The following is a 12,336-nucleotide window of genomic DNA, read 5'->3' as shown; positions in this document are numbered from 1 at the left end:
CCTCCCCGCCTGCATCGAACTGGCCAGGAGCAATCAAATCTCCAGTGAGATAGCACCTTGCCCAACCACACTAACCCAGGACGAGCTCCTAAGTGACTACTGCCACCACCGCCACCCCTGGCTCCCATCCCCACCAGCATCTCTGAGCAAAAGACGCCCTTGGGGGTGGGTGCTGAAGGTGGTGCTGGGGGATGGGCGGAGGGGAGTCTGAAAGCCCCATTGAACCGGCTCGGTGTGGTCAGAGGCGAATCAGACCCAGACAAAGGGTCCAGAAGTGAAAAACAGATCAGCCAGCCCCACAGTGGAGCGTTGGGACTGCCGTCACAGAGGCCCCCCCGCGCCCCGGCCCCCAGCTCCGGGGAGTCGAGCCTTCTGCACCCATAATTCCCTGGGTGGGGCAGTGGGAATATATATTCTATAAATAGAATTAAAAACATTTTTTCTTTTCACTTTCTAAATTCGACTACTTTACATCATACAAGTGGGATCACACGGTATTTGCCTTTTGTGATTGGCTTGCATCGTTTCGCACAATGTCTTCAAGGTTCATCTGTGTTGTAATATATGCAGAATTTTCTTCCTTTTTAAGACTGAATAATATTCCATTATGCGTGCATACCGCATTTCGTTTATCCTTTCAGTCTGTGGATGGACCCTTCGGCCGCCTCCACCTTTCATGCTTGGGAATGATGCTGCTGTGAACGTGGGTACCAATCTCTTTCCAGGACCCTGCTTTCAAGTCTTTCGGGAAGTGAAATTGCTGGCTCAATGGCAATTCTATTTGCTTAATATAGCTTACTAATATTTCGAAGAACCACATACTATTTCCCACAGTGGCTGCACCATTTACATTCCCACCAACAGTGCGCAAAGGTTCCCCTTTCTTCATATCCTGGCCAACATTTATTTTCTAGGTTCCTTCCTTCCTTCCTTCCTTCCTTCCTTCCTTCCTTCCTTCCTTCCTTCCTTCCTTCCTTCCTTCCTTCCTTCCTCCCTCCCTCTCTCTCTCTCTGTTTTAGTAGCCACCCCAATGGCTGTGAGGTGGTATCTCATAGTTTTGATTTGCATTTCCCCAACGGTTAGTGATAGTGAGTGTATTTTCATATGCTTTTTGGCCATTCATATATCTTCTTTGAAGGCAAAGCTATTCAAATCCTTTGCCCATTTTCGAATCAGATTTTTTTTATTGTTGAATTTTTTATGTATTCTGAATATTAATCCCTTATTACATATATATGATTTACAAATAGTTTCTCCTATGTGATAGATTGTCTTTTTACTCCATTGATAGTGTCTTTTAATGCACAAATTTAAAAATTTTCATGAAATCCAATTTATTTTTTCTTTTGTTGTCTGTGCCTTTGGGATCATGCCCAGGAAGTCACTGCCAAATCCAGAGTTGTGAAGCTTTTGCTCTGCTTTCTTCTATAGTTTTAGGTTTTATATTTAGGTCTTTTATCCATTTTGAGTTAATTTTTGTGGATGCTATTAGGTAAGTATCCAATTTAATTCTTTTGCATGTAGATATCCAGTTTTATTAGCATCATTTGTTGAAAAGACCGTCCTTTTCCCATCGAATAGCTTTAGTCTCCCGTTGAAAATCATGGTGTGTGGACATTTGACCGTATGTGTGGATGTTTATTTCTGGGCTCTATTTTTTCCACTGGTCTATATGTCTGACTTTAAGCCAGCATCATCGGCTTTTGATTACTGTAGCTCTGTAATAAAATTTGAAATCATGAGGTGGGAGTCCTGCAAGTTCACTTTTTTTTTTTTTTTAAACACCTGCAGCACCTGGTCTTCCTAGGTGGTCTCCCATCCAAATACTAACCAGGCCCAACTTTGCTTAGCTTCCAAGATTAGACAAGATCAGACACACTCAGGGTGGCCTGGCTGCACTAAGTTCACTCTTTTTAAAAGCTGTCTTGGCTATTTAGAGTCTCTTGAGATTGCACGAATTTTAGGATGGGTTTTTCTAATTCTGAAAAAAAATGTCACTGGTATTTTCATAGAGATTGCATCAAATCTGCAGATCACTTTGGGCAGTATTTTTGTTTTAATGATATTGAGTCTTCCAAACCATGAGCATGAGATGTCTTTCCATTTATGTCTTTTTAATTTTTTTTCAGCAATATTTGTAGTTTCGATTATGTAATTCTTTCATTTTCTTGGTTAATTCCTAAGTATTTTAATTTGTCATACGATCATAAATTGACTTTTTAAAAATTTCCCTTTTCAGATTGTTCGTCGTTAGTTTGTGTGTTCATTTCCTATCCAGCTACTTTGCTGGCTTCATTTATTATTTCTAACAATCGTTGGTGGAATTTTAGAGTTTTCCCCATCTAAAATCATATCATCCGTGAACAGAGGTATTTTTACTTCTTTTCCAATTTCGATAGCTTTTATTTATTTTTCTTGCTTAATTGCTCTGGCAATTAAGTGGTGGAACCAGGTATCCTGGCTGCCACGTACCCCATTTTAAAATAAACTTTTTATTTTAGAAGTTTCAATTTACAGAAAAGGTGTGAAGATGGTGCACATAATCCCCATACACCCTTCCCATGGTAGGAATGTTTATGTCCTGCCAAAATCCACAGATCGAAAACTAGCCTCCAACGGGATATATTTGGAGGTGGGGCCTTAGGAGGTGACTAGGTCATGAGGGTGAACTGTCATGACCTGGATGAGCGCCCTCATAAAAGAGACCCTGGAGGGCCCGCTAGCCCCTTCCGCCATGTGAGAACACACAAAAAGATGTTTTGAATGAGGACGTCTTTCCTCCCTGTTTGTAAACTCCATGACGTTAAGGTCCACGACTGCCTTAGATGCTTCTGTGGTCCCAGGATTTGGAGGAGGTGACGTGGCGGGCCCACGCCAGCAAACCGCGCACTACCGTAAAAGATAATAAATACTAGAGTACTTACTATCTGCAGGTTAGGAGGCAAAATCAAAGATATTTTCTAGATACTTACATGGTAAGAGGAAAAACCAATTCCCACACATTTTTGATTAACAAAATTCAAAATACTGAGCATAGTTTTGTGTGTGTGTGTGTGTGTGTGTGTGTGTGTGTGTGTGTGTGTGATTCAGGTCTATTAATGAGAAAAATGGATTTTTGTAGGGAAGGGATAACATTATGCTTAATTGAGGTTCGAAGTTAATCATGTTCTCCACTATCAAAATCAGTTGTAAATATTTGATCTTTATAAACCATTAAAAAATATAAAAACTCTATTTATAGGCCATATAAGGCAGCAGGTCGGGCTGGGCTTATAGGAATTGCGTTGAATCTGTAGATCAGTTTGGGTAGAATTTCACAGGTCATAGATTGCTGGCCCTTGTGCTAGGTGATCAATGTACTTTTAGTTAAATGAATGAAAGGGAGAAGAAAGGAAGGCAAAATCTGCTGACCTGGGTGTATCCGTCAGGGGGCACACAAAGCCCCTTGAGCCATGAGGCAGTGACATTGCATCAGCTGCTTTGAAATGCAAGACCTCCAAGCTTTGGAGGAGGGAATAAATATAGTGGGGCACGGCTTGGGACGACTGGACAGGAGTTAGCTTTGGAGAAGGGACCACTCTGGCAGCTGCCCATGTGGATAAGTGGGCCCTGAATAGTAGACTCAGACTCATGCCTGTTCCTAACAAGGTTCCATGTACCGAGGGGCCTGATGGAATTAGTTACTCTTTCTCTTTGAGAGCGGGTTCCTGGGGCCGGACTCAGGGCTGCTCAGAGATGTTTGGGGATGACGAGGCCGGCAGTGGAAGAGTGGCCGGCTTGGCTGGGAGGCCTTCCCGCCTCACCCCTTTCTCTTGGGTGAGAGATTAGTGCAGGCCAAGATGGCAAAGGGAAGTGACAAACATAGTGATCGAAACCGCCCTCAAGCTTGTGCACGCCCGCCTGGCCTCCTTCCTACTTCGTTCAGGGCCTGCCTACAGCTCAGGTCTCAGTCCAGACCCCAGGGACAGTGGGAGGCCCCAGAAGAACTTCATTTGGGTATCGACCTGCAGTTACCTTTAAAAAAATCAGACTCATTATAGGAGAGTTTCTCCCATGCTCCCTGCCTCATTCCCACTGCCATCCCGAGACGAGGGTAAAAGGCCGTCCCGCCACATGGGTGGGAAAATGTTTCCACTCAAAAGATGCCCCAGTTCTGGTCTCAGGCGGAAGGATGTGCAGTTCTGAGCCTGCCCTGGGCACTCACCTCAAATGCTCCCAAAGGACGCTAAGCTGCTCCCTGCAGGAAGCTCCTTTAAACAGGCAATTCCGGGAGCTCAGCTGCTACGCAGAAGAATAAACAGTAGCTCAGGGCCACAGGCGGAGAGCTGGAGTCTGCTCCGCAGAGCCATCCCAGGCTGGCTCGGCTGCTCACCAGACAAACAAGACAGCAAAGAAAGTGTGAAGGGTGCAGCGCATCTCAGGGTGCCCCTGCCCGGACAGGTACCCCATGGAGGTGTAGGACGTAGGGAGAGGACGCAGCAAGGATCCCTGGCAAAGCTGTGTGACCACAGTCCCGTTAGGGGGAACTTGGGAGATGGACCAGGGCAGAAACAAAGTCTGAATCCAAGAGTAGCTAGTGGCCACATGAGAGGTCCTGGGACGGTCATTCGGTAGCCCCGTCTTTCAATCCTCACGCTGAAATCGCTACTGGGATCTGCCTTGAAGCCCTCCCAGCATACGTAACGGAGCTGGAAGGGACCGGTCAGTCCCCTCCTTATTCCTGTAGCTGAGGAAGTTAGAAGACTGAGTCGCATTTTAGCGTAAGTGGTTTATTTGTCCCCCAGGCGAGGGCGCACATGTGCCAAGCAGAGGTGTGCCCACCTGGCTCCTTCGGGAGCCACCCGAGGGTTCTGGTTTAGTTTTCATGCATTAAAATCAACTCTCTAGTCACTGAAAATGAAATGTTAAGAAGCAACACCTTGACCTCGCAGAGTTCCTCATCTGCGCATGGCGCGAAGGTGTCCACGGTAACGGTATGTACAGGTTAATGCAGGCAAGAGCATCCTGGTTGCCCTGTGGCCCCGTTCTGTCCCGGGGGCTTGGCTGGAAGCCGAGAACCACTCTGCTGTCACGGTTTTGACGAGAGAGTGGCTCTTCCAAAATGGAAACGGAGCCCTTGTCCCAAGCCACGCCACCCCGGGTCCCTGCTTTGGCGTGGAGGCGTTGGGGACTCTGTGCCGTGCACTGCGAGGTGGTAGGAGGTTGGAAGCACCAGAGGGCCCCCCCCACCCCGGATCCTCAGTGGGCAGAACGACGGGTGGTCATTTTCTCCTGGTTAACAAGCTCCTTCTCACCTGGCAGGTACAGCGCAGGGGCCTGGGACAACGGGGTAGGGACAGGTAGGGAAGATCCCTGTTTTCCCATCAAGACACAGTTGTCCCACTTTGCTAAAACCTTTACTGACAAACTCGCCATTTCCCTGACTTCCTCTCTTAAAGGACACCCCCCGCCCCCCGCCCCTCTGAGTGGAATGAACCCATATTCCCATCAAACAGCTGCTTGGGAAAATCTCCTCTCTTCCGCCTCCAGATCCATAAAGAACTGGCTGGTGACAGCAAAATCTGATGAGGAATGGGGTACAAATCAGGTGTAAGGAACGAGCCCCAAATCTACTGTAAAAACCGGATGCACTATGAGTTCCAATTCTTTGGATCATAGAAATACTCAAAACACTGGAAAACAAAAGTTAAAGTCGCTTTCGAAGTATCTATCAACACCTGAGACCACCCCTACGTGTCGCGAACAAATGGCATCGATTTTGGAATGGAAGTGAGGCCACAGAGGGTCGCAGAGAGGCGGGAAGAACGTGTCACGCACGCGGGTCTCTCGCCGCCGGAGTTGGCTGGGCACGAGGCTGCAGTTCCCTGGCCCTGGAGCCGCCAGCCTCCTGTGGAGTCTCCAGCGCCTTCCCTCTGTGGCCCAGGAAGAGGCCACCTGGCTCCTGGAGACTGCTTTGGACAGTGTCTGATCTTATCAATGACGGCGCCTCCCTTAAAAGCATCTCCTGATCAGCCCTTCCTCCTTCGCCTGCAGGGAACTGCCACCCATCGGTGTAGCCAGGAGAGGTGACTCCGAGACAGTGGTCATCTGGGCTTCTGGCTGTGCTAACAGGAGGCACAGTCCCGGCAACGGGACGCTGGAGCCTGACCCAGCCCCTCCTCACTGCCACGCCTCACCTGGCCAGGGTGGCACGTAGGGGTGAGCCGAACCAGGCTCCCAGCTTAGGGACTGCCGAGAGCCTGGGGGACATTTCTGGCGTGGAGAGGCCCAAAGAAGGAGAGGCTGGGCTGAGTCGTGGGTCCCCTGTCGGCCCGGGCCTTTGGTCAGGAATCTCAGCCAGCCCCAGGCCGGTTCTCTGCGGCAGCAGGCGGCTTCCGATCCCTCCGTCCTGCGCGCATCTCCAGACGCCTTTGGTTTCTGTCGCAGAAATGCAGCTCTCATTCGAATTAAGTGAAAACCAAAATGGATCAAGGAGGCGGGACCCCCTGGAAGTGTGCTAGGCTGGCAACTCGCTCCCGTAGTGCCTCAGGTGTGCGTCCGCCACGGACATGTAGGTGGCCCTCATGCTGGGAGAATACTGTGGGGGAGAGGAGAGCGGGGTCAGGACAGGGCCAGGGCGTGTCACGGGACACTGCACTGGCGAAGGCGCCAGGAGCTTCCGAGGGAGGGCAGTCCGGGCTGGCCGCGGCAGTCGGGCGCCATGGTCGAATGCCGGGGCATCTGATGGGGCCCGGAGGGAACTAGACCGGCTCGCACAGGCTTCCCGTCTGGGGACGCTTCCCGCCGTGGGGCCATCGGGACGTCTGGCTCCCAGGCTCGGATGCGTGCTGCACACACTGACCGGCCAAGCCCTCCCCCATGGCTGCCGCCGACACCAGGGACGGCGTCCCAGGGTGCACAGGGCACTCAGGAGCCCGGACGGTGAGCGGGCCGAGGGCACAGGCGCGCTGACTCAGAGAGCCGGGTGCAAGTCCCATTGCCTTGGCCTGTTTCCCCACCTGCGAAACAGCCCTCAGAGCACTCAGCTCTTGCACTGAGAGGACGGCACGATAAGACCCCTGACACGGCGGTTCTCCAACCAGGCTGTGCTTTGCGAGCTCTTCCAAGCGCAGACAAGTTGGTGAAGCGGAGACCTGACGCGAAGGGAGCGCTCGCCGGACATCGGCGGCCGCTCGGGAGTAGAGGGACGTGGCTCCTCACGCCACGGGACCTGAGAGGCTGCATTCCAACAGGCCCCAGGTGCTGCTGGTCTGCTGACCCCAAGCAGCGAGGGTCGGCAGGACCCCGACTGCCTCTCGGCCCCAGGGTAATTTTGGGGGTCCAGGTCCAGGCCATTCACACTGGACAGGGAACAAATGCTTCCAGCTGGTGTGTGTGTATTGGGAGAGACTCTTGAACCTAGTGGGTCTCGATCAGGGGTGATTTTGTCCCCCCAGCGACTCTTGGCAATGTCTGGAGGCATTTTTAGTTGTCATGACTTGGGAGGAGGCAGTGGGGACTGCTACTGGCATTGAGTGGGTAGAGGCCAGGGAGGCAGCTCAGCATCCTCCAGGGCACAGCCCACAGCAAAGCGTGGCTGTCCGGAGGGCAGTCGAGCTGAGGGTGAGGAAGGCTGACCCGGACCGGCAGTTTCGGCTTTACCTGGGGGCATGCTAGACATGCAAATCCCTGGGCCCGTGCGGCAACGAGTAGCCCAGGTGATTCCGCTGCATGCTCAGGGGTGAGACCCTCCTGCCGGAAGCAGCATTTCTTAAACTCACGTCTAGGGGAGCTCGGCATCACCTAGGCGGCTGCCCTGGACATGGTTTCAGCGCCTCGGGGATCGAGTGCTGGGACTGGCATTTTTAATAATCGCCCAAGTTGTCTTTTCGTCCGTCAAGTCTAGGACATGTTCGCTGGAAGGACAGTTCCGGGAGGCAGAGCTGAGGGAGGACACACGCGTAACCAAGGGAACGGGCCGGGCTGCACACGCCGATGGGCTTGCCGGACATTGGCCACCTTAGCGAACCCTCGTGTGCCGCAGAGATGGCGTGGGCGGAGGGAGGGGTTTGTGCACACGTCCGCTGCTCTGAGCACTGACGAGTGTTTCGAGCAGGCACGGGGGAGGGTGGGGAGCGGCCGGCTGCGTGGTCATTATTGGGGCACACGTCCGCACCTCCATGCTGTGGGCTCCTGGGTCCTCAGCATTAGTCGTGTCTCCCCGTGTCCTTGCATGATGGGGGTGGGGGGCGGGGCCCTTCCTGGGGGCAGGGCAGTCACCGCTGCCAAAGCCGCCGGGGTTTCTGGGCAAGTCTTAATTCTACAGAAGAAGGTTTACTCTGTCCTTGAGCCTTTGAAATAGGGTCAGTTCTTGATTATCTCTGCTAAAGGCAGGGAGAGTGGCCTGGATCCTTCAAAACAGAAGGTGATCCAAAAATCGTTTTCATTTGGCATCACGGTGCTTTGAATAATTCATTTTTCACGGTAGCAGATTTCCCCTAATTATGTTGTGCTCAGATTAACATTGAAATCAATTTGTATTCCATAGCAGCTGGCGGCAAAAAAAAAACAAAAAAAGGAACCCAGGAGGCGTCCGGTTAGAGAGAAGCCGGGTGGGCATTTAAAAGGTGCCCACTCTGAGCGCAGGCTTCGACCCACCCACCGTCCTGGGCTGAGGACCCTGGATGCGGGAGGCACTCTGGGCAGAAACGGCCAGGTGGGGTCACGGCAGGGAGAGACGAGGGAGCCAGAGCGTGGTTTCTCAACCACGACACTAGGGACACTTGAGGCCCGTCATTTTTTCAGGCGGGGGCCGTCCTGTGACTCTGGGGGGCTTGGCAGCATCCCTGGCCCCCACCCGCTGGATGCCGGCAGCAACTACACCCAGTCGTGGCAACCGAAAATGCCTCCAGATGTGGCGGACCGCTCCTGGGGCGGCCGCGGCGCCTAGGGCGAGGCCCACTGCTCTAGGGTGAGGTTCACAGGCCACCTGCTCTGCAGGGCCTCCCCAGGTCCTGAGGGGCCGCCGGGACGATCCCTCCCTCCGGGTCCCGAAGTGCCATGGGGCACTTTCTATTGCAGCCTTCCTGAGTCTCCAGTCCTGCAGACACACTTCCTGACGACGGAGTCGGCGACCTGCCTTTCTCTCCCGGGACAGTGTCCATCCAGAACACTCGCCGGACACCCGGGAGCGCGCGCGGCCCTCCTGGTCCTCAGGGTCCCCGCCCGTGTCACTGACCCCCTGAAGAGCGTTCCTAGTTCGCCACCTGGACGGCCCCCTTCCAAACCGCCCAGATGGGGCAGGTGAAACCCCTCGTCCCACTGAGGGAAGGCGGGGGCACTGTCCCCGACAGACACCTGGCCCAAGAACGCTTCTGCCCGCCCCTGCTGCGGGGGCCCAGTTACCGTGGGGGGCGGGGAGCCTCTCCCGATGAGCGGCATGTTCTCGTAGCGTGGGTTCCCGCCAAAGAGCATGGCTTGGTTCCTGCAGGGAGCGAGAGGAGCGCTCAGGAGGGTCAGGTGTGTGGGGGCGGGGGCAGGGGGAGCTCAGATTTCGGCAGGAGGGTCCCTTAGGGGAATGGGGGGATGGAAGCAGACCGTGGGCAGAGAGGAGGGGGCGTGGGCTCCGGGTGGCCCAGGAAGCAGCAGTAGGTGGGTGGCGGGGGCCGGGAGCAGCCGGGAGAGATGCCGCTCCTCAGCCTTGGAACTTGCCCCGCGGGCTCGTGGCACCTCCGGCGGGTTCCCTCACACACGTGGATGTGCAGGGGTGACTGGGTGCGCCCTGGGGGCCTCCCCGCCAGGCATCCTGTGGCTGCGGTGAGGGGACCACGATTGGCATTCGATGCTTCCTCCCCACCTGGCTCTCCGGACCCGGATGTGCTGCCCACAGACCCACGTCCCCGAGGGCTACGCGGCACGAGGGGAGGCCCCAGGAGCCCCGGCCGTACATGTACTCCGAGACGGGGGCGTTGGAGACGGTCTGGGCGGGGGGCTGCAGGCTGGTCTGGCTGCCCAGGCCACTGCTGTAGCTGCAGAAGCTGTGCAGCTGCCCCCGAGGGGGATTGTGGGCAGCGATGCGCCGGGCCTGGGGGTTGAAGGGGTCGTCATCGTCGATGTCATCGTAGTCTCTGTCCCTAGAAGGACACGTAGATTATGGCTGACCATGAGGGACGAGGGAGGCTCCAAGGCAGTGGGGTGCTGGCTGCTTCCCGGCTTTTCCCCCCAAGACCCTCCCTATGGCCACATACATGTGTCCTTGTTTCCTCAAAAACACGTTCCTCAGCCCAGCCTCCCCCGATCACTCAGCCCCGTTTCCAACTGCACGTCCACCTCCTCCAGGCAGCCCACCATGCTGACCGCGTGTGCACTGACACTGCCGACCCTGCTTCCTCCTGTCTGGTCTACTCTCGAGGTGCTGAAACACCATCTCATCTCTGTCCCTCTCCTCAATGAGATTGCAGGTGCCACGCTCTCTCCTTCCTGACATTCTGGGGGCACCCCTCCCAGCACCCAAAGCTCTCCTCATTACCTCATGTCCCAAAGTCCTGCAGAGGAAGAGAGGACAAGCAAGGGATGGCCAGTCATGGAATGACGGAGTCACTATGCTCGGCCCCACTCCTGCCCCGCCACGCCCCCGGAGCCTCCTTTTGGGGGTCTGTCTGGACTCTCAGGGAACCTTCCTTCCACAGACATGCAGGTGGCCCGTTAGGGCTAAAAGCCTGGGCCCTCTGCTGCCCTTGTCCATCCTGGCTTATGAGCTCTCGGCTCGGTCAGAGCAGAGCCTCCCGCCTGCTCCCCAGAGAGCCCCCTCCAGGCAGCCCACCTGGTGGTCAGGTGCTTCCAGGCCCGAGGCCCCGCACAGATCATGGTAGAGAACGCCAGGGCCGCCAGGAGGGAGAAGAGGCCAAGGTAGAGCAAGCCCTCGAGGCCGTCGTAGCAGACACCAGTGAGAGCGTCCAGGTAGTCCTGGAGCGGGGGGGTAGGGCACAGTGCGGGGTCTGAGCTTGTCGCTGGAAGCCCCTCTCCCTTGGCCCGGGCCTAGACAACCGCCCCTTCCTGCCCCAAGCACCTTACACAGCCATTAAAGGTCCACACTCGAGCCCAACACAACGGGGCTTCTTGGATTCACTCTACAAGAATTTGCTGAACACCTGCGGGAGGGTCGGCTCCGGACAAGACAGACAAGGTGGTGGTGGTGGTGGTGGGTGGGGGGAGCGGCCAGAGATGTGGGGGTTTACTCTGAGGCCAGGAGGGTCGGGAGAGGACTGCGCCTCTGAGGCAAAGGGGACAAGCTTGGCAAGTTCAGGACAGAGAGAAAAGGCCTACAGGGGACGGGGTGAGAGGCCCCCGGGTCACGCTGAACCTTGCAGGGTAGGCGAGGAGTTTTTAGTTCATCATACGTTGACGAGAAGACACCGGAGGATCTGGGATGGAAGGGATGTGATCCGATTTGTTTTTAAAAAGACCGCTCTGGCTGCCGTATATGAACGGCCGCGGGTGGTAAAGGGCAAGGAAGAGTGGGGGACCAGGGCTGTCCCCCAGGGGCGCAGGACGGTGCCTAGGGCACGGCAGAAGCTCTGGAGGGAGAGGGAAGCGGACGGACTCGGGATGTGTTTGGAAGTATAGCTGCTAGGACTTGCTGAGGGCTCGGATGTGGAGGGGGAGGGGGAGCACGAGGGAGACACTGTCAGCTGACGTCAGATGCCGGGGCCCAGAACCTGCGCTTGACTTGCTAGCCCTGGAGTCTTCCGTGAGCTACACGCACGCGCGCACACTCACACTCACACCTCTCGCTCTCTCTCATCTATCACCTGTCTGTCTGTCCGTCTGTCTGTCTGTCTGTCTGTCTATCTATCTATCTATCATCTGTCTATCTGTCTGTCTATTATCTATCTATCTATCTATCTATCTATCATCTATCTATCAATCATCTATCTGTCTATCTATATATCTATCTATCATCTGTCTATCTGTCTATCTATCTATTTATCTATCTATCTATCTATCTATCTATCTATCTATCTATCTATCATCTGTCTGTCTATATCTATCTATCTATCTATCTATCTATCTATCTATCTATCTATCTATCATCTATCTATCAATCATCTATCTGTCTATCTATCATCTGTCTATCTGTCTATCTATCTATCTATCATCTGTCTATCTGTCTGTCTATTATCTATCTATCTATCTATCTATCTATCATCTATCTATCAATCATCTATCTGTCTATCTATATATCTATCTATCATCTGTCTATCTGTCTATCTATTATCTATCTATCTATCTATCTATCTATCTATCTATCTATCTATCATCTGTCTGTCTATATCTATCTATCTATCTATCCATCTG

At 53.8% G+C, this 12,336-nt stretch overlaps 1 protein-coding gene across 2 annotated transcripts in view; it reads right to left on the bottom strand.

Moving 5' to 3' along the window:
• Positions 1 to 4,748: 4,748 nt before the first annotated feature.
• Positions 4,749 to 12,336, bottom strand: part of TTYH2 (tweety family member 2) — a 31,954-nt gene continuing 24,366 nt past the window's right edge. Inside the window, exons 11-14 of one of the 2 annotated variants that reach the window (XM_016143595.2) lie at positions 10,802 to 10,944; positions 9,927 to 10,112; positions 9,385 to 9,463; positions 4,749 to 6,577 (exon numbers count right to left, since the gene is read on the bottom strand). In XM_016143595.2, the coding sequence (XP_015999081.1) occupies positions 6,497 to 6,577; positions 9,385 to 9,463; positions 9,927 to 10,112; positions 10,802 to 10,944 (489 nt within the window). In that variant the 3' untranslated portion in view covers positions 4,749 to 6,496. Of the gene's footprint in view, positions 6,578 to 9,384; positions 9,464 to 9,835; positions 10,113 to 10,801; positions 10,945 to 12,336 lie in introns of both variants that reach the window. The other variant, XM_016143594.2, reaches the window with a different exon arrangement.

This window comes from Rousettus aegyptiacus, unplaced genomic scaffold (assembly GCF_014176215.1).
Source record: "Rousettus aegyptiacus isolate mRouAeg1 unplaced genomic scaffold, mRouAeg1.p scaffold_m13_p_6, whole genome shotgun sequence".
Classification (NCBI taxonomy): Eukaryota; Metazoa; Chordata; class Mammalia; order Chiroptera; family Pteropodidae; genus Rousettus; species Rousettus aegyptiacus.
This window is presented reverse-complemented; position numbering and strand designations above follow the sequence as displayed.